This window comes from Gossypium hirsutum, chromosome D13, assembly GCF_007990345.1.
Source record: "Gossypium hirsutum isolate 1008001.06 chromosome D13, Gossypium_hirsutum_v2.1, whole genome shotgun sequence".
NCBI classification, from domain to species: Eukaryota; Viridiplantae; Streptophyta; class Magnoliopsida; order Malvales; family Malvaceae; genus Gossypium; species Gossypium hirsutum.
In genome coordinates this window covers 18,760,956-18,784,248 of record NC_053449.1, presented here as the reverse complement: position 1 = coordinate 18,784,248, position 23,293 = coordinate 18,760,956, and the positions used below count along the sequence as shown (strand labels likewise).

The 23,293-nt window shown below is 31.4% G+C and overlaps 2 protein-coding genes across 2 annotated transcripts; one reads left to right on the top strand and one right to left on the bottom strand.

The window, feature by feature from the left end:
• The first annotated feature begins 2,992 nt into the window (after nucleotides 1–2,992).
• Nucleotides 2,993–4,991, top strand: LOC107919733 (uncharacterized). The gene is made up of 3 exons (XM_016849118.2): nucleotides 2,993–4,315; nucleotides 4,389–4,432; nucleotides 4,531–4,991. The coding sequence occupies exons 1-3, from the start codon at nucleotides 4,234–4,236 to the stop codon at nucleotides 4,837–4,839; spliced, it is 435 nt and encodes a 144-aa protein (XP_016704607.1). The 5' UTR covers nucleotides 2,993–4,233; the 3' UTR covers nucleotides 4,840–4,991.
• Nucleotides 4,992–9,723: 4,732 nt separating this feature from the next.
• LOC107919958 (phosphatidylinositol 4-kinase gamma 5) lies at nucleotides 9,724–13,227 on the bottom strand. Its single transcript, XM_016849410.2, has 2 exons — nucleotides 12,833–13,227; nucleotides 9,724–12,278 (listed from the first exon to the last, which is right to left on the bottom strand). Exon 2 carries the CDS (start codon nucleotides 11,969–11,971, stop codon nucleotides 10,046–10,048), a length of 1,926 nt encoding a protein of 641 aa, XP_016704899.1. The 5' UTR covers nucleotides 11,972–12,278; nucleotides 12,833–13,227; the 3' UTR covers nucleotides 9,724–10,045.
• Nucleotides 13,228–23,293: the final 10,066 nt, after the last annotated feature.

Sequence of the window (23,293 nt, the reverse complement as noted above, 5' to 3'; positions counted from 1 at the left end):
ATCTATGATAAAAAATTATAAAAAACATAAAAAACGTAAAAAAGAAGATAAACAAAAAGAATATGATTTCCAGTCCTATAAAACACTTATAGAACATTGGAAAGAAAAATTTACTACTACTGATGATCAACTTGAAAGAGTTGAATATTTAAAATTAATAGAAGAACTTTATGAAAAACATAAAGATCTTTTTAGTATGTTTAATTATCATTATATGTTAAAATATGATGATAGTAGTAGTACAAGTAATTCTGAAAAAACAGAATTATATAAGAAACAATCTGATGAAGAAAAAACTTCAACAGATCAGGAAATAAAAAACAGAAATTTATCTGATGAAGAAAAAACTTCAACAGATCAGGATGAAGACATAAAAGTCTCAACCTATACTTCTGATGAAGAAACCACTTCATTTGAAGAAGAAAATATAGAAATTCCTGAACCCATGGATATTGAACCACCAGATCCTAGAGGGAAAAGGAAGTTAGATTCAGATAGTCAAACAAATGATTATCTATTAGAATTTGAGATAGATCAAAATACAAACAGTATTTTGACTAGTAAATTAGAAAACTTAACTATTAATTCCGAAAATACGGAAAATATTTATAAACATTTATTAGGATATAAAATAATAAATCCTAATACTCATCATAGACATAAAAAGAAATATAAAAAACATGTTATAAGAAAACTAGAAAATAAAAAGTTTTCTAGTCAAACTTTAAGTCAATATTTTAGAAGAAAAACTTCTAAAGAGTTTAATAATATTAAAATAGATTATATTGTTAAAAACATTTCTAACAAAAGAAAAAGAATTTATAATGATGAATATATTTTTATGTTTAATATAGGAAATAATTCTAAAAATCAATTAGAAGAAATTCCTAATTCTGAACAACAGAATATTAAATTAGGAAGTATAATCGGAGAAGAAAAAGACTTTTCTGATGAAATGATAGAGAAGATTAACAAAAATCATATCTCTAAAGAAGAAATCTATAAGATCTCTAAGTTCAAAATCTGGACACAGAGACATATAGAAAAAATTAGCGGTAATACAGTCGCTAAAGATACAAGAGGAGGATTAACAGAAATCCCACTCTTTACTAAAGAAAAAATTAAGAGGATTAGAAAGAAATATCCTCAAGTTAGATATATTCATTTAGGTATAATCATGATTACTATAAGAGCCTTATTTAGGAGAGGTCATGATATTCCTATTATAGCAGTACTTTTAGATAAAAGATTTGAAAATCCAATAAAAGCACTTATTGGAGGAATTCAGTCTAATTTACATACAGGCGTAATAGGATTTAAAGTTAAACCCAATTACTTTATTTCCATTACAGACCCTCTAATAGAAGAGTGTCTTTGCCTTAGAATTCAGACAAAAAATTCTGATATTAATGATTTAGCAGAAGATCTAGCAATCAGTTGGACTTCTATTAATGAATATACAAATACTGCTGAAGTAGAAATAAAAGAGATTAATAACAAAATTATTGAACTCTTTGAACCAAACCGGTTCACTACTGAAATCCAGCCTAGATTATTAGATATAAGAAATCTGTTTTCATTTTTGGAAAACAAACTATCTTAGGAATTATAAATTTAACATTGTTTATGTAAATTTGTATATTTTTTGCTTTATATTTTATTATATTTTTGCTACCATCTATCCCTAATATTTTTATAGGTTTTCTCATTAATTCCCATTTTTCTATAGAAATCGCATTTTTTCTGCAACTACAAATTGTAGCTCCAGTGTCAACCAAAGCATTTAGAGAATATTTTTTATATTTTCTAAATTGAAATGTAACTTTAATCTTTATTTCAACTTTTGACTTTTTGTCAATTGTTGAAGTTTGAATTTCTTCCATTCTAGTTTTTCTAGAATTATTACTAGGTTCGGTAGGAAATATAAGAATTTGTACAGTTTTAATTCCTATTGGTGTACTGTTTGTACTAATATTATCCTCTTCTTCCTCGGGTTGAGAACTAGAGGGTAAAACTAAGTTTTCATTTGTATTGGTTATACAATTATTTTTAAAATATAATCTGTTTCCAGATGACATATATTCTATAGTACTTACTAGTTTAGAAGTACTTGCATTACTAATTTTATCTATCATCCAATCTCATGTTTATAAGCTAGCAAACGCTGAAGCAGTTTCTTCCTAGATTGTTTCTTCTCCAACTACGGTTTCGTACAATATAATTATGTGGTGGGCATGTGGCAGAACATGCTTCTGGTTGTATTCCGACACAACTATGGCACATACTTCGACGTGTAGGTGTGTGAAAATATGTTAGCCGGTGGTGGCTGGCGGGTTTAGACCCACCGAATCATTCAAATGGTGTTGTGGAAACTACGCTCGAGCTACCCACCTATGCTAACCTATCCTACCCTTAGGACCAGGGTTTCACAAATTCTTAGCTATTAAAAAAGATTGCGGTGTCTTGGTTTACATCCCCATTGGGTCTGTTTTTGGACCCTTCCCTGTTACTTCTTAATTATTTAATAATATTTTAACAAAATTTTCATATTATTAATACATCATTTTAATATTTTTTATTTTGAATATTGAATTCCAATCCCAAAACCTTAACCTTAAATTTCGAATTCAAACTCCAAACCTTAAATCTTAATCCCTGAGCTCAAGCTTAAATTCCAATTTTTGAGGGTTTCGGGTTTAAAGTGTAGGATTTGAAGTTTAGTGTTCAAAGTTTGAAGTTTTAGATTCAAGGTTTAAAACTTAGGGTTTATGATTAGAATTTGAGGTTTGAGATTTGAGATTTAGAGTTTATGATTTAATGTTTTGGATTCGAGTTTTAGGGTTCTAGGTAAAAACATACTAAAATTATATATCAATAACATAGAAAAAATTGTTGAAATGTTATTAAATAATTGAAAAAGGACTATGGATAATGTGATGAGAATGATTTATAAAAGAATTTATCTTGTTTTTCCTATGTTTAAATAATATATTCAGGTTGTTTGACTCAATCTTATTAGTAAGAATTACTTATTAGTAAAATGTGTGAGATGTTGATTTATTCCTATCAATGATGCATAAATTGTAAATATATATAGTTAGGTTAACAAATTAACAATGGTTTTGCAGCATAATTAAAACATATGGATAGATTATAACATGTTTAAACCTACCATATAGATAATCTAAATTTGATAGATTAAATAAGTAGATAGACCCAATAAAAGTTTAGAAGGATTCTTTTTTTTTTGTACATTATATCGAAGTTATTAATGTAATAAGTATAGATATATGCTTATAACATCATCTATTCATTATATTTGACTTAGTAATTAACATCTAAATTAAAAGATAAGTAAACGAAAGAACTTGATCAATATGATATTAATACTTTAAATATTTTAAGATGTAGCAACCATTGTTTGCCAAATTTCAATAGAGGGAGGATTTGAAAAGGCTGAAAATCATTCAAGAAAAACAAAGGTGTGGGGATTGGGGAATAGTAGCCTACTCATTTGGGAAATCAAGATTTGAAACCGTATATCAATATAGCCTGCTTGGGGCAAACAAAAACGAAAACCTAATATTTCTCGTTGACTGCATGGCGGCAGACAGGCGCAGAACACACGTACCTTGCATTTTACGTTATCTAAGCTTCCACCATTACCTCTAATACTAAGCTGCTTGATGGACCACTTTTAAACCCTTGGATCCTCTCTCTTTCAAAACTTTTTGCATTGTTACCATAGCTTCGATGTTTTCCACGCAAATTTGTTACGAACAAAAAAAAAAAAAAAAACCCTCTCTCTTAGACCCCAGTTTTCATCTTGGACCTTGAAACAAGTACTTAAATTTACTACAAATTCCGTTTGTGATTGCAAACGAAAAAAGCATTGAGATTCCCATATAGTTTCAACTTCAATCTCGTTGACACAAGTGGGGTGATATATTGGAGTGTTCAGATGCAATATATTATAGTATTCAAATATCTTCCATGTGTAAATATTAAAAAAAAAAATCAATTCAACTAGATTTCTTCTCTCTATATATAATCACTTTGAAAAGCTAGGCAGATGTTGGAAACCATAGCCTTGACTTGGGTTTTGCTACATAGGTGCTATAACCTATATTTGACTTGATAATTTGGTCATCAATCAATCAATCTCCCTACCTCTAAAACCCTAGTTTGCTTCTCTTTTCATTTACTCAACATAAGCCATTTCTAGCAAGACAAATGGCTGCTGAGAGGGTCATAACATGCCTCTCCATTTTGCTTCTATTTGCTGCATTGATCTCCATTGCACAAGCCACCAAAGGTACATACATAACACTACATCAAAATCCTTTTTATTTAATATTGCATGTTGCTTATAATTTTGTTTTATACAGATGGGATCCCAGATTCAAACCATATGACAGTTCCAATTAGAAAGGTAATAAAACTAATAACAAGGTGTCTAATTTAACTTTTCTTGTTGCATTATAAATGAATGTTTTGTATATCTGAAAAAAAGAAGTGGGGTTTTACCAGGGATTGTTGAAAGGTGGTGATGAACATGCTGCAAGTGTAACTGCTGCTATAAACAAGAAATGGCTAAGAGGGAGGAAAATGGTGCAAATGAAGAAGCTGAATGATGTGGAAAATATGAGTGGTGCCTTTGGACTTGGTGGGTCGACTTCAAAGTTATCAAAGTGTGGGGATAATAATAATAATAATAATAAAGGGTGCGACCAAATTACTGTGAATTTGCCTGATGAAGTGGATGAACATCAGTCAGGTTTTGTGGCTTTCAATGCTGATTATCATGCACCAAGGCACCACCCTCCTAAGAATAACTAATCATGGAAAATATATATATTAATAGTTTTCTTTGAATAAGGAATGTTAGTTTTGATGGGGAATATTCTGTTAAAATACAGTTCTGGTTTTGCTTACATCTATGTATGAATGTTGTTAAAACATAAAGTATTTATGCCTTCTTTTTGTAATTATACTTTACTTTCGACTGTCCTTTTTTGGGGGGTCATTTGATGCATGACCGACAGAGCTTAAATTGCCCAGAATCAACTTAAGTATTGAAAGGATGTAGGAAAAACCAGACCATTCTAATTATAATCTCTGCATTCAGAGTGTATATTTTACTTTCGATTGTCATTTTTAAAATTTAAATACTAATCAGGACCTAACTAAAGAGGGGGCTGGTCGGGGCATCAACCCCTCCCTTAGCATCTTTAGTTATTATTATTATTATAGATATTTCATATTTGTAAGCTTGGGTTTATTAATTTTTTTTAAAAAAAATAACACATAATTATAGATTTGACTACCATTTCTTAAATTTCATTTGTAAAATTTAGCTTTAAATTATATTATTTGTAATTTTTTATGAAAATTTTATAATTTTTAATATATCCTTTCAAAATACAGTACGAGGTTTTTTTTTGTGGTCTTTAAATTATATTAAAATAATTTTGAGTACATAATAAATTCTATAATACAAGGTAAATTTGTCTTTAAATATAAAATACAAGTAGCTGATTCCAACAAAAAATTGAGGCTTCTTCAACCTTTATTTACTTTCGTTTGACCACAGAATTAGAGAGTCCCTTTAGATGGTGATTGGATCAGCATTTGGCTTACATCTCAATTTCAAACATATACATAGTAGAAGATTAATGGGTAAGAGCTATTATTTGAAGAGGCACACCTCTGGAAAAACCTTAAAAAAAACAAGAAAGAGAGCAAAGTGATTCTTGAGAAAGAAGAAAGGCTGTTAAGTGGAGGTAAAACTAAAATTAAATATGATTTAAAATGGAATAAAATATCAAGTCATATTTAAAAATCATCTTGGCACGAGTGAAAGTTATCGCAATGCCTTGTTAATTCAAACTCATACGATAGTTATCACATCACGTACCAACATTAAGATAGCTGATTCAATGCTCATTAATCACCATACTAGCATAGTAACGTCAATAACATGAACTATTAACTAAAAGACTTAACTGAAACATGTGAAAGATTAATTTAATGTATTCTTTTCAAGAAAAGTACATAGAGATTTTAGCTCTTAAGCTATCTTAGAAGCCTATTTATCATATTTAAAGCACGAGGGGAATTTGTGTTTCCCTTACTAATGTTAAAACTATATATCATGCATGTTTAGTCAAGTTAATATTAATAAAATTAAAAGATAAATAATTTTTAAAAGTAAAGATTTAAAATAATATAATTACATTTAGTACTTAATTTTTATTAAATTATCAAATAATTTTCAAACATATATTCCGTAGTTATAAATTTGGCGTAATGCATAATTTTATACTTAAATTTGATACTTTTTTATATTAATAATATTAGTAATTAAACTTTGTCAAATCAACTCTAAAACCTGAATTAAATATTAAAATGTTAACACCGTTACTTTTGGACACCAAAATATATAATTTTTGTCAAATATGGTCACCAGATTGGACAAAAAAACACAAATATCACATTAAGAAAAAGTGTCAAATTCAAGTACTAAATAATATATTAAGCCTATAGATTTCAATAATAAAATTAAGAAATGTAAGAGGGTTGGGGCTTAGGCTAGGCCTATTGGGTAGTTGCCCAAACAAACTGAAAAAATGGCCTGTTTTTGAGATTTGAGTGGGCTGGGGACGACGCCTGCTTGAGTATCTAACATGCTGATCTCAAGCCACGCATGCCACCATCCCAATGCATGCATGTATGTAACTTACACAGCATATAATATTATTCCTCAGACACAAGGTCTGACTGTTGCTTAATTAATTTCCCCCTTTTCACAAATAATACTAATAATTTGTTGCGGAACCTCCATTTCTGTCATCTTCTCATATATTTTTACGTACTTGAATGAGTACTTCACCTGCAAGTATGCATAACATAGTTCCTAAGAGGGCAGGATACTATTAGCGGTCTCCTGCTAATCATTGTTTGCTTTTCTCTAGGGATTTATCATTGTATCTTCAATTACAATCAATCCCTATTCCCTATATATATATTAAGTATGAGATAGACGACGACCCACAAGTGGCAGCAAGATAAGCAAGAAACAAGACCCAGGTTTATGAAAACGGGATTAGGAATAGGGCTCCACCTCCAACTCTATCCAAAACAGTTTTTAAGCAGGCTGTTACAAAGCCCTATTCTGCTTCACCAAACCAGCTTTCAACGTTTATCCTGATTTAGTTCAACTCTGCTTTCTACACTTTTATCATCTTCATTTTTTAAACTTTTCCTTATTATATGAAAATAAATCTGTATACCGTTTGAGGTTCATCTGCAGGCTAAGTTTAAGGCAGAAGATCTTCTTTTTGACTCCCATATATATAAATACTAACCTTTAAATATTTTATTCAAAATTATAATTTGCTTTTCCTGTGTTGTTTTTTTTTAAAATAATATTTGAGTTTTTTTTTGTGTATTTAAAATATTACATATTTTTTTACACTAAATTTTTATATCTAGATGATTATAAACTTATATATAAGTTAAATTTTGTGTACTTCCAGTTCCACCTCTGATCAGTTTGTTCACTTCACTATTCGACAAACTATACAGCAGAATCACATCAATGGAGACTTAGTGGAACTACAAATATCTTCTTCTTCTTCTAATAATGTTATATTGATATTTTTGCTATTTACTTCCTTCTAATTTCAAAATTACAATTATATATCATTAAAAAAAATGACCACATTTTAAGCTAGTTTGTGACTTTCAGAATTTTAATAAATTCTTTTGACTTACTAAAAATAATAAACTAACTTTAAAAAAAAATCATATTCAATAGATTAAATAACAAATAAAGTGATTTATGTTTACATATAGAAGTCCTTCCCTTTCCCTTTTATTAAGAAATATATATATATTGAAGCAGAGGGGTAAGAATTATAAAAATAAGATCTGATACAAGATTTTATTAATTAAGATTTATTATGACAAATCATTAAGAATAAAACTAAATGCATAAACGTATCTAAATCTATTGATTTTTTTAGAATCTTTGATCTTATAGTTTTGATCTTCCAAATTAGCACACAAGTAATTCAGAGAAAAATTATGTATGCTTAATTTAAGGGTCATAACCCTAACCCTAATTTCTAATCAGTCTATCATCAATTAGAAATTAATTACTAGAGTATCTACACATATTTAGCCGATACTATATTTAATAACTAAATCTCAATAAACCTTAACTTAGATCACTTTTAATTTGAACTAATTTTTTGATGATAGTAAATAATAACATGTAACAATAAATCAAATATAATTTTGAAAAGTCCAAAAATACATTTCATTAAATGAAAACAGCTGACAAATTAAAGGGAAAGAAAAACCATGTTCCAGCCATTGAAAGACTTCCCAAAACAAACAATCCAACTTGCAGGCAGAGGGCAGCTCCATTCTTCCAGCTTTTCTTTCTACATAATTTTCGAAAGACACATGGGATATTGTGAACAAGGCAAAAGAAAGAAAGGCAAGTGTAAGAGCATGGGATAGAAGGGGGTCCAACCTTTGGTTAACTGATAAAATGGCAGTGTCTTAATTGGGACCCCAACCAACATTATGTGAAGTTCTTTTGTTGCTTTCTAATTATATGTCCCTTGCTTTCAATGTTAGCATCCACCTCCATGCTTTCTTTCAAACCACTCTGGTTTTGTCCATTTTAAGTCCTCACTTTCAATCAAATCCTGGTAGGGATTTTATCTCAACATACATTCAATTCAAGTAAGACATCCAGTTAATAAGAAAAATTCCAATTCTACATACTGAGGTGGATTCAAACCCACCTATTGAATCAGACACATAAGCGTACTGCACCATGTTGGTGCCAAAATAATGTTTCATTTTCATGGAATTAGACAAGCATCTGTCTTTTTGAAAAGGAAAATCATAAAAAGTGGTTGGTTTTAAAGAAAATAAAAATCCTCCAGGCCGAAAAAGAAAAATGAAATTCAATTGCCATCCATTTGTTTTTCAATCACTCACTCAAAACACCTCATCTAATTTATCATCGCCTTTTCACTCTTCTGTTTTCATATAATTTTTTTCAGAATTTACGACCTTCTCCATCAAGATAATTAAAATGGAGATTTTACAAAATAATATTAATGTCGATATAGTTTCTGCTATGATTAAATGTTTTTAATTTCTCTATCTAAAAAAGGTCCAACTCAAATACTTAAAAAAAAAAAAAACCCCTTAAAAGCCGGCAATAATACTTGATTATTATCAAAATCCACGTCATTTCTTTTAAGATATTTCCATTAATAATTTGATCAATATAATTTGTCTTTGTTTATATCAATATCAAATATAAAACACTCTAAAATTACATTGATTAGTTTACACTTTTAACTATAAAACAAGACTGCCTAAGTTAAGAAAGTGAAATTTGAAAGCAACAAAACACATGAATTTTTTTAATAATACAATCTATCTTAAATATCAATAAAAAAACTTGACCCTATTAACCCATCTCAAATTTAATCGAAACTTGATCTTTTTTTATTTATTGAAAAAGATATATGCATCTCTTTCATGAATTAGACACGGAACTGTATGGATGTTCCATCACTTTCACATCCAGAAGAACCCATGGAATAGCAAGAAGAAAAATTCCCAATCTCAAAATGAATCCGCTATGAACTTGAAAGCAAGCTTTCTGAAACACAAATATTGAACTATTCTTTATTTACATAAATGCTCTCCCTTTTTATATATTATTTATCAAACAAGGTCCATAAGAAGGTGATTCAAGTGAAAGAAAAAGGAAACAAAAAACAAAAAACAAAATCAAAGACCTTAAAAGAAGAAATAAAACCAATTCTACTTAGCTGAAATGAAGCCAAAGAATATTTACATCTATTCCTCGTAATGCTGCTCCCAAACTACAACAATTCCCGGGGCCAAACCCATATTACTCAAATCTCTCCTAACAGTCCTTCAGAACCAAGTGCAAACAATCCTAAAACTCATTTCGACTATCTGGTATCGATATACAGATATCTCGATATCAAAACTGGCACGAAGTACCGAGCCTCTGTATCTGCTTCTGACCTAAAGTAACCGATTTTCGTTTTTCAAATCCCGGGTAGAGCAACTCCTGGAACTTCTCTAGGAAAAGATTCCATTCCTCCTCATTCATGTCCGCCAGCTTCACAAAGCTCACATTTCCTGGGAGCTGCTCATTTGCACTCCTATGCCCAGATGAGTTATTAAGGTAACCATTTTCTTGCTTTGTTCCAGAAAATTTTGAATACTTCTGGCTCTTGTCACCTAAGCTGGTATTTTTGAATGACATTGACAGCTTTGAAGTGGATGGGATCCTTTCAAGAGCTTTGAAAGTGGAAAAACATGGCTGCTCGGTTTCTTCTTCACTTTCTTCTTCGTCTTCCTCGAAGCATTCCTCCAGCTTTGAAAGTGGAAAATGATTACTTACAAATCCATTTCCCAATTGGAATGGTGCTCTGCTCATAAAATCATCTGTAGCCATTTTCGGGTTTAAGTCTAACTCTGGTTCCTCAAAGTCGATATCAAATTGGAACTCTGCATCTCGCACATCAGACTTAGGTGATGACAGCTCCCTCTCTGCTATCAACCTCCTTGCCTCAAGACAAATAACTTCTAGCTCACTAGGTTCCTCCTCTCCAGCCCGGAATTCTCTACTCATCATCTCACCAATTTCAGCAAGACAGAGACCAAAAGCAGCAGCTTCCTTGAGGAAAATAGTGCAGAGTACCAGAACGCGTAGGCAAGCCTCCCGAATCATGGGGAGTTCCCTTCGCAGCATCTCACAATCCTTCATAGGATCAAGCTTCTGTATATACTCAAGTTCATCCTCAGAGAAAGGAATTGAAGCCTGAGGCCAATGAATCCACTCAAAGTATGGATCCTCCAAAGTTTCTGGCAAGCAAAGGCCGTGATCAATAGGAATGAGTTCCATCTGACCAAACCTTCCAATACCATCAAGCTTTCTCACTAAAAGATTTCCTGCATGCCTGTCCGTGTTGAATATACGTATATCAAGTATTCCTATGTGGTGCACAGAAGAAACAGGGAAGCTTGAAGTTCCATGATCACTAGCATCAAAATCATGCCGAATAAACTGTTGGCACGATGCAATCTTGCTAACCAGATTCTTGTGAGGCCTATTTCTGTTCACACCATCATTAACGTTGAAGACTGAGTGAGTAATCTTCACCAGCGCGGTTGGTGGCACATTGGCAAAATGATCATGGTCCAGAAGGTAGGCAACAACTTCTCTGAAACCAGTCTCCCCCACACGAACCGAACGTTTCAAACCTGGTTGACCAAGGGCTTTACCAACAAAGCCTTTTGGATTGTTTGGTGCAAAAGGTTCTTCATCTGTCGGCTTCACGATAGCAACATTCTCACCTCTAGGATTCCTAAAGTAGTAGGCACCCCCCAGACCACTATGAACAGGAACTGGATCAACACCCATCTTAATTGCCTTAACAATGTCCTTCACCACAACTTTTAATACGTTAAAGCTATCAGAATGTCCCAGTATCTCAATAGGACCACTTTTATCTCTCTGCTGAAGATCTTTTCCAGTAGGCGAAAGACAGGGAGTAGAGGAGCTTCTGTGTAGATAGTTCCTTGTTAAGAGAAGCGGAGAGTCGTTCCGAATGGCACTAAGATCATTCTTCAACTCCACATCCCCAAAAGTCAGCGAGCTTTGCTCGGCAGGGAAATTGAGGGCAACCTGCAACCTTCTTTTAACTGTATGAGCACTGTCACTGCGATCCAACTCCATGCCCAATACACAACCGGTCTCTGTTTGCACAAAAACCCGTCTCCTCCCAACAGGTTGTTTCCCTTCCATTCTATTGTTCCTAGGATATTCCCCTCTAAGAGGACTTTTGAACACTGCCACTGCCATCTGAGTTTGAACAAGACTGTCCAACTTGCGAGACATAAAATGTCTAGAAAAACCGATCACCGGTTTCGTGGCAGTTGGAGGCAGAAGCAACACTAGAAGAGAGCTTCTTCCCCTCCAAGAAGACCCCAAATTGGGAACCCAATCGCAAATGAACAACGGAAAACTCTAATTCACCAACAATCATCTATCAATGAAACCAAAACTAAAACCCCAACACAAAAACTAAATCAGAGAAAATAGAAGAACATAACCCAATTGACAGAACCGGCAGACCAAAATGAAGATCTATCCTTGTACTACATCCAATAAGGTGTCCACAAACAGTAGAAATCCCCCAAAAAACCTGAAAAAAATAAAAGAAAGAACAAAGACTCGGAATAAACAACCCTGATTTTGATTTAGCACAAAACAGTATTACCATCAATATATACACCAAATATCCCGAAATCTATTAGAACGTAGACAAACTAGTGTATAAAGCTAGCTAAGACCTAAGTAAAGTATCAGTTAACAAAATGAATGCATTCATGGTATCCAAAACAAAGAAAATCCCACATCTAAAAAGAGAGAGAGAAAGAGAGAGAGAGAGAGAGTGAAATCAATGCATTTCTTCAATATTCAACGAATCAAAGTAAGTTGTTAACATGAATATTAGCTTAGAAAACATTCATATTAGCAACTGCAAAGGAAATTTCAATAGTAAACTTTTTTGTCACTCTCATTTCTAAAAAGAAACGCACGAATTGAAACGTAATTTTTTTTTTCAATTAATTCAACCAATACATAATAACGAGAACTCTCTGGACATTGAATCTTCAACATTCCATTTACATAAAAACACCAACATTGAAGCTCCAAAAAAAACTTAAAACAAAAATTTTATGAAAATTAGCTTACCGGCTGTTAAGATCCGAATAAAGGGCACATAGAAATCTCCGATTATCCGCAAATTTAAAGTTTCAAGAAAATAAATTGGAGGAGTTGATTTTAGAATCGGTGAAGAAAGAGGAAGAATTTAAAGGTAAGTGCAAAAAAACAAGGGAAAGACTCGTCCGAGTAGACTCAGTTGTCTAAACAAAGGAAAGTCTCCTTCTTTATCTCACTCACTGCCTATTTTCCTTTTCCTTCCAACTCTGTATGGCTCTATCCTTTCCGGAAGAAACGGTCTTTTTAACTCTATTGTGTTACCCTTCCAGGGTTAATTAACTAACCCTAGTTAACACCGGCCTTTATCCTTTTATCCACTCAGCATTTTAATATACTCCCATTCCATTCATTTATTTTATATCCCAAACTTATTCATATTTAGGGTTTCTATCCCAGTGATAACGATTCAGTTGCTTTGGGACAAAGTTATTATTAATGTGAGACATTATGGTGTTCTTAAACATCGAATCCAACCTTTAAAATGTACAACAAAATATTTTCATTTAATTAGAATTTATTTTTATTCAAGTATTACGCGAACTAGAAAATTGGGGCTTCTGTGGGAAGGCTCTAGAACAAGAAAATTTGGACCGTTGGATGTAGAAAGGAACTGGAAGGGGAATTGCGGAATTGGACCGTTGTATGGCATTTCTTTGTCTGTTTCTCTTGGGGGATTTATATATGACGTGGACGGAGCCCCATCTTTTTACGGTTTATTTTTCTTTGCCGATTTGATCGGCGATCTAATTCTTTTGTGTAAAAATAAATGGCATTATTTGTGACAATGTATAGGATAATAATCACAGATATTCATACTCTTTTATTTAATGTTCAGTTTTACCCCAAATTATGTCTGTTTTCTAACTTTGGTTCCTAAACCTTTTTTGTTTTAATTTCATATGTAAACTATCATTTTATTATTAAGGTCAGCTCAGTTTTTGTATTTCACACATCTCACATGATAATTAAATTTATTTAAAATAAAATCATTGAATTTAAATTCAAAAAAATAAAAAATTATATATTTATATATTTAAAAGAACTTTTGACTTTAACCCACCATTGACCGTTGACTAGTGTTGACTTTAAATTTTAAATTTCTTCATAAATATAACTTTTTTAAAACATATTTTTTTTACAATTTATTAAAAACTATTTATTTTTTTATTTTTTCAACGTTAAACTTTTTCACGTTTTCAATTTCTCTTTTCTTTAAAAAATCAATTTCTAAACTTTATATTTTTTTAGTTGAACTTTGTCCATTTTTGATAAATTTAGAGTTTCTGAAAAAAAAATTTATGATAAATTTTCCAGAATATATATTTGAAAATTTAAGATTTTTTTTTGTAATTTTCTAAATTTTAAACACGTTTTAAAAATTATAATTTTTTTCAATTTTTATACACTATTTTGACTTTTTAAAATTTAAATTTATAAAAAAATATTTTTTAAACTTTTTTAAAAAAAAATTTAATTATTTATATATTATATATGATTTTTTATATTTTTAATCAATATAATATATAATATTAAAAATTAAAAGAAGGCTAATGTGATGCGTTCTAATAACACTACATGACTACTAAATTGAGACAAAAAAAGTCTAGATATCAAAGTGAGAAAACAAGTAAAGTTTGGGACCAAATTGAGTATTAATTATTTTTAAAATATAAACATTTATTGTTACGTCAATTGAGAGAAAAAAAATTCCATCTTATATTCTACTCAAAAGTAAAAAACGAAAGATATTTATAAGGCCTTCTTTTCATATTAAAATCAAAATTTCTTTTTCAATGATGAAATTGTGTGTATCCGCACACATGCATTCATTACTCTTGATAGAAATGTAATTTAAATGAAAATTCATAACTTCTCATAAGCAACCAATTTTAACTTAATTGCTATTATTATTATAGAAACGAGATTTGAGTTTTTTTTTTCTTATTTAATAGTTGAAGAGAGATTATAAATGAAAATATATATTGTATAAAAATAATACGCGTTTGGAGGTATTTCAATAAACTAATTATATGAAAAAAGTTTTAAAGGAGAGTTGCTAATCGAATCTCAACATGTATGTTTAGATATAATCAAGGACGAAATTAGAAAATTTTTTTTAGGGAAGTCGAAATTAAATTATAATTTTTACGATAGTAAAACTGTAATTTCACCATTTTAATATCCTATATCTTTATAAATTTTAAAGGATTAAATCAAAATTTTATATTTTTAAGAGGGCCAAAGTGTAATTTTACATTTACTAATTTAAAATTTTAAAAGACCTAAATGGAAAATTTTCCATTTTAGGGGGGCGAAACCCCTAGTTTTGCCTCTCGATGTAATTGAAGAATGCATTGCAATATTCTTACATGAACTCGATGTGATTGATGAAGATCCATAATTTTTTTCTATGTAACGCATTGTTATTTTGATGGGAGCAAATCAACATAATCTCATAAAACTTTTCACTCTTTTTCATTTTATTCTCATATAGATTTGTTGATACAAATTTCAATAAGGGAGGAGACAAGGAAGAGAGGGCGATAGTGCAAAGAAGGCCGGTTCACCTAAACAAGCGAAGAGCCAAAAAAAGGTAAAAGGAGGAGGTAAATTGCTACGAAGGCTGGGAAGATTGATTTGTAGGGAGTAAGTGCTCAAAGTTACCAATGAGGAAAATCATTTGTCCTTTATTCCAGAGGCTATTTATAGGGAGAGCCCTCTTGTCTAATAGTGGTGACATAGCAATGTGATTATCATTATGAAATATGTGAGGGATTTATGCGATGGGTATCCAAATCAAGCTTAAGTACGCTTAAGTAAGTTAATTAAGGTTAACTAACTTAAGTAAGTTAATTATATATATTATTAGTTCATTAGTTTTATGCAAAACAAGCTTAAATAAGTTAATTAAGGTTATATTTATGAGCAAAGATCAAAATCTATTCTTTGGGTATCCGAATGTTTGTGTTGAAAACCATGTAAAATTATTTTAGATTAATGTCCAGTTTGCCGGCTGACCAGGTGCTTTGCACGGTTCAGAATCGAAAATCCGACAATGTCTATCCAATGATATGGAGCCGCGTCAGGGTCAGACAGATTCGTCCAAAGCAGACAGACAAATGGAAAATAAATATTTTTTAATTAAAAAATGGGAAGTAAAGATAATATCGTCAGACAGGGAATATTAAATATAATTTCCTGTGGGCGCTTCTGCTCGTCTGCGCCTCACGTTTTTTTCTCTCTCACTCTTCTCTCTCCTTTTTTTAATTAAAAATATAATTAATTTAATAATTTATTTCATAAATTATATATCAAGGTAGACATCAAATTCAAAATTCGGATTAAGGTTTGACTTTAGTCAAGAGGATAATTTGATTCCTGCGATATTTACTTTCGCTAACCTAATTATATATTTTTATATGATTATTTTAATAATTATTTAGTATTTTTCATGTACGTTTTATTGTCTATGGTCAAGGTTCATGGCTATTGTTTTCAACAATATCGTCTCTGAGATTCAAACATTGTTCTCTTATTGGGAATATAATGCATATTACCATTGCACTCAATACTTGTTGGTATTAATATTTTAACAATATGATTGTCCAGTTCATCAATATAACTATACTTGTAATGCACGTAGTAAAATTTTGAATCAATTTGATACTTGATATAGATTTAAAATGTTTTTTAATATATATATTTAAATATCAAAAGTTTTTTTTTATTTCAAACAAATAATTAGGTAATCTTAATTTATTTAAAAATTGACTTGTACGATTTATATAAATAAAACAGAAAATATGATGATAGAATCGTTAGAATACTAACAAACAAAAAATTATGAAATTTTATGAAATTATTATAGTTTATACTATCGTAATTTAATAAAATTTATTATTATTTTTATTAAGAAACTAATTGAATTAATAAGACAACTTCAATCAATGAAATTACTTAAGAGTCAAATTCAAATTACAATATATAATGTAATGAATTAAGGATATTAATGTATTTTAATTTTTAAAGAATAACTAATCATATGATATGATGTGAGAGAACTATGGAAGAAGAGACGATTATTTTAAATTTGATGCTTGTTGAGTGTTTGTTTTTCCTCCTTCATTTTCATAGTGATTCATCAACATAAATATATATATATGGCACGGTTCATTGATCTGACGTGCTAGAGGTAGTTAAGCTACATGCGTAGTAACACATTACCCCCTAAGAGTTGCAGTGTCCTAGCAAAGGGCTCGCCAGACCATGGGCAAGCTATTGGGGAGTTAGCCAACCTCACCAACTAGGACAAGTAGTGAGCACTAGCTATTGAAGGGATAGTATCAAATCCTTCATAAAAGGACCGTTAGGGCATGCCGATGATTCAGAAGACACCACACACTCTTTTACTTTTCTCGGCATACTTTCGTCCAAATGTCTGGTTATATCATCTAGAGAGTAATGATATTCTTTCCTATCGAGCTTGGCACGCTAAGGAAAAACAATGTTTTGCTCCCCATCAGAAGACACCAGCTTAGCAAAACTTCTTCCTACGGGCACTGCTTCTCAAACGGGAACAACAGGTAAAGTAAATGATGATGGAATCATGTTAATACCTTCACTGGGGACAACGAGATCTTTTCCTTTCTTTCGGCGAGTACTCTTTACGAATTTGCAATTTAGTCTTTGTACTTTCATTTTTAAGAATTTAGTCCCTCTACTTTTCAGATTTGAATATCAAGTCCATTGACATTGTTAATTTTTTTTTGTCAATTTTATTGATGTCACATTTTTAAATAAAAAAGACTCACTTGGTAGTCATGTAATTAAAAAATGGCATTGTAATGAACCTGAATTTAACAAAATATTTTTAATATATGAAAAAGCAATGTAAAATATAAATTTATAGATATAAAATAAAATCAATTAAATAAAAAAAAGATAAGAAAATCTCAAATGTATATTTGTTTCATCGAAAATAATTTTTATGAAATATTTTTAAGAAATTTGTCAAACAACAAAAAATATTAAAATTTTCAAAAAAATAAATTATTTTTTAAAAATCATTTTCCGAAAACTATTTGGATTTAAACAAACAAACTCTTGTTAAGTCCAAGGCTTTCACATTAGCTCTCAAATTGGCTAAAGACAGGAAATACATGAACATAAGGGAGATACATTTGTAGTGGTGAACAAGTTCAAAAGGACAGACTAGAACTTGTCAATCCTCTCCCTACACCACTAAAGCTCACAAACTTACTGAATAATAAACATAATTATATATTTAGCGCTGAGGTTAACATATTCAAATTACATATGATACAAAAGTATAACATATAAATATATCATAAGACTAGAAACCGAAACAAAGTGGATATTCACAAATGTTAGGGGAAATATCGAAAATCCTAGTATAAAGGATAAACAATAATTGAGATTTTAATTATTTAGAATAATTCCCATCAAGTTGATTATTCTTACTAATATTTGCAATTTGCCTAGTATTTCTTTCCTTTTTTAGAAGTCCAGCATTTCATCAGACTGTAATAATTAGAAAAACTGAATCAAAAATATTAGATACAAGTATATGTTATACTATACGTTAATAACGGTAGTAGGAATGACCGCAAAGTAATAAGAAAAGAAAAATAAGAACATGCTGATTTTACGTGGAAAATTTTTATTGGAAAAAAATTATGAGCAAAGGAAGAAAAATTCACTAATATTGAAAAACAAGAATACAAGATGGTATTTTTCTAATCAACGTCTAATAGAAGAAGTACAGTCTTATACGGATTCAACTTGTGTGGCAATGTTCGACCTTTAAACTTTCGCCCTTACAGATCCCCGATTTGAATGTTTAATCTTTGTGTTGAACAACATTCCATTTTAATGTTGCCTTCCATTTCTAATTTCATCTGTTCATCTTCTTTTCTGTATTGTTTCAAATTTTTAGGATTTTCTTCTTCTTCTTTGGATTCGTAAAGAGATGGAGCTTCATTGCATCTAGCTCCACTTTCTTATCCTTTGCATTGAGATCACCAACACCCTTTTGCCCATCACATTCGTAATGGCCACTTTTATTAAACCTTGAAAATATAGTTGCAAAATCGAAGTTGACGGTCGCCAACTTCTGTTTAGGGTTAGACATGATGACCAATGGTCTTCAAGTAAATGTAAATATGGCCATTAAAAGGGTGATAAAAAGCAAGTAAAAATATGACACAAGAATTAGAGAAAAGCATGAAAGAAATGGAAGAAGAGCAAGGGCAATGGCAGACATTCTCCGATAAGGCCTTTGCTCGATAATTTTCAGTCGACTTATTGGCCATTAACAACATATCATATATGCGCTACTTTATTTTTGATGGAGGTTTGGAAAGCGGGTGGGGAGTTAAAACTCATTTTGAATGCTACTTTATTTTTTCAAAAATTAGTGATTAATTTTGACGAAATTTACGACTCTGGTATGACATATTTTCTTTTATGTGGCATTTTTAAAATATTCTTTTAAAAATGTGAAATTATTAAAAAAAATATTAAATATATTAAATATATAAAACCACTTTATTGATTTATTATTTATTTTTCCTCTTTCCTTTCGCTTATACTTTCTTTTCTTTTTCTTTTCTCTTCCTTTCTTGTTCCTTTTATTTTTTCCTCTTTCTTTACATTTTCTTCTTTTTTCTTTTTCTTTTCGACAAAAACAAAAACCCTAGCCACCTTCATTCAAGCCACGCCATCGCAGTCCCTGCTCCGCTCACATCGCCCGCGTCGTTTGTCTGTGTCACGTCTTCCTTCACGAGAATATCCTAGCACTGCCGTAAACATCGTTGAGAGCTGCTATCTTTGGCGCAAAAAATCTGACCGGGCACCACTAACCGAGATCTCTTCTTCCTATAGCTAATTTCCATGGTTCAGATATCTGAGAATTCAACACTATCTGTTCAAAATTGATACTTTAATCTCTAACTATTCTCTTTTCTTTCTCGGAGCTCTGTCATTGGATGGTTTGTTAACTTACATAAAGAGATAATAGCAAGATGAAGATAATAAGGAAAGAGAAAACTAAGATGATGAGTACACTGATTCATAAACCAAGAGCCTATTTATATAGGCTTTTACATAACAGGAAAACTAAAAATAGGCACTAACAACTAGAGAAAAAAATCTAAACAAAATAAATCCATAATTTTCAACCACTAAATCTTTGATGTGCATAAACTATTTGCCTAGAAATAAGGAAAACAATCCGATTTTATTAACAACCAGATTTTATTAACAATCCCTCTTTTAAACTGAAAAACTCTTTAAACTTCAGTTTACTGGTGCCATTCTTCAAACCTGATCTTCTAGAGTGCAAACTCCCATTAACCTCCTCAAATTTTGGAAGGAAAATAATTTGAGAGGTTTGGTAAATATGTCAGCTAGTTGATCTTTGCTCTTGCAGTACTTGAGATCAATTACCCAATCGTTGTTAAGATTTCTCAAAAAATAGTACTTTACATCAATATGCTTGCTTCTACCACGTAAAATTAGATTTTTTGAGAGTTTGATAGCTGAATTATTGTCACAGAAAATTGTTGTAGCTCCCATTCTCTTGAACTTCAACTCCTCCAAGATTTTCCTCAGCCAAATAACTTGACAAGCACAGGCTGTTGCAGCAATAAATTCAGCTTCAGTCATTGATTAAGTAACAATGGATTGTTTCTTGGATGACCATGAAACAGTTCCAGTTCCTATTATGAAAACATAACCTGAAGTACTTTTTCTATCATCCAGATCTCCTGCAAAGTCACTGTCAGTGAACCCAAATAAATCTGAAATTTCACCTTTTTTATAAAACAACCTAAAACCCTTGGTTCCTTGCAAGTAACGAAGGATTCTCTTGACAACCAATAAATGCATATCTGTAGGATTCTCCATAAACCTACTAATCAAACTCACAGAATACATTGTTTCAGGTCTTGTACCAGTTAAGTACGTTAAGCTACCAACAATTTGCTTATAAAGAGTGCTGTTCACTTTCTTTCCCTCTTTTCTCAACTTCAAACCAAACTCAATGAGGGTGCTTGCTGGATTGCAATCCTTCATATAAAACCTGTTCAGAATATCTTGAACATATTTCCTTTGAGAAATAAATATTCCATCAGCTGATTGCACTACTTTTATGCCTAAAAAATAATGCATCATACCAAGATCTGACATTTCAAACTCAATCATCATAGATTTCTTGAATTCATTAAACATGGAACTACAGTTTCCAGTGAAAATAAGATCAACATATAAACTCACAATAAGTATTTTCTCTTCATCGCCAGTTTTAATAAAAAGAGTAGACTTATAAGGCAACTTGGTAAAACCAACTTTCAAGAAATAATCCTCAATTCGACTACACCAAGCATGTGGGGCTTGTTTCAATCCATATAAAGCCTTTTTTAGTTTATAAACCTTATTTTCAGTTCTATGTTTAACATAACCAGTAGGTTGTTTAATAAATACTTACTTTTGGAGCTCACTATGTAAAAATGCCGACTTCACATCTAACTGGAAGATAGGCCAAGAGTACTGGGCTGCAAGCAAAATTACCAATCTGATTGTATCATGCCTTGCAGCAGGAGCAAAAAATTCTTTGTAATCCACCCCAAACTCTTGCTTATAACCTTTGACCACTAAGCGCGCCTTATACTTGTCAACTTCTCCATTCTCTTTTAACTTTGTCTTGTATACCCATTTGACACCAATTATCTTGTGCCCTTCTAGAAGCTCAGTCAACTCCCATGTATCATTCCTTTTTATAGCTGCAATCCTTCATCCATTGCCTTTCGCCATTTCGACTCCTTTACATCATTTTCAAATGTTGTTGGATCACAATCTGTAAATAAGGCAAAGTGGATGATTGGATCTTCAGTTTGACAAATGCCAATTACCTCAAAATCTCTCATCCAAGCTGGTCTCCATCGAATATGACTAGGACGAGGTTCAGTTACTTCTACTTCGATGGTTGTTGGAGCATCGTTTGGTGAACTCTCAAGCTCAAATGTTGCTTGAGTCTGCTGATCTAAAGGTTGCTGCCTTTCAAATTCAATTTTAGTGTCAACAAAGGTTTGAGAAGGTTGCTGGTCATTCCAATTCCAAGTGTTCCCCTCATAAAAAATTACATCTATGCTAATCACAATTTTCTCTGTTAAAGGATTAAACAATTTATATGCTTTAGATGTTTTACTTACACCTAGAAAGACACATTTCTCTCCTTTGTCATCAAGCTTCTTTCTCTTTGCATCTGGAACATGTGCATAAGCTATGCAACCAAAAATTTTGAAGTGATCTACAACTGGTATCCTTCCACTCCAAGCTTCTTCAGGTGTCATGTTTTGAACAGAAAAAATTAGGCTTCTATTCAAGACGTGGATGCTCCAATTTACTGCCTCTGGTAAAAACTGTCTTGGGACCCTTTCACTAGCAAGCATGCTCCTCACCATATTCAGTATAGTTCTATTTTTCCTCTCCGATATGCTATTTTGGTAGGGGTATATGTAGTGGTAAGCTCTTTTCAAATGCCATGACTTTTACAAAATGTTTCAAATTCCTTAGAGCAATATTCTCCACCACAGTCAGTATGAAGAACTTGAATGGTTTTCTCGGTTTCATTCTTAACAAGTGCTTTGAAGCTAGTAAATGCATTAAATGCTTTTGATTTCTCTTGCAAGAAGTAAATCCATGTTTTTCGGGAATAATCATCAATGAAAGTAAGGAAATAATTTTTTACCTCTATTAGATGATGGTTTTATCGGTCCACAAATATTTGAATAAACCAATTCCAACACACGTTTTGCTCTCCAATACTTTCTACTGGGAAATTATTCACGATGTTGTTTGCTAACAACACAATTTTCACACACCTGGGATAGAATGACAATTTAAAGAAGACCGTTGACTCTCTCTTTCTGTTTAAGAGTCTTCAAACCCTCAAAATTAAGATGACCATAACAAAAATTTCAAAGCCATGCGTCGCCCTTCAGTTTAACCATCAAACAAGGTTGAATACAATCAATCACCAATGGAAACCACCTATTGGAACTTATAGAAACCACTGCAATAGCACCTCTAGAAGGATAACAAATTTTTCTTGCAATTGACTAGCACTTAACAAGTTACTTTTTAAAACAGGCACAAAGAAAACATTAGAAATTTTCTCTACAAAACCATTCTTGGTTATACTAATATCACCCTTTCCAACTACATCAACAATAGATTTATCTCTAAAAGACACAATAGTGTGAAAGTATTCATTTAGATAAGAGAAAGAAGACTTATTATCGTACATGTGGTTGCTACAGCCCTTATCCACATACCATAAACATGAGTTCTACGACTCCTCTTGCTTGTTATGAATTGCCATCAACAAGGTTTCAATTTCTTCTTTTTCTA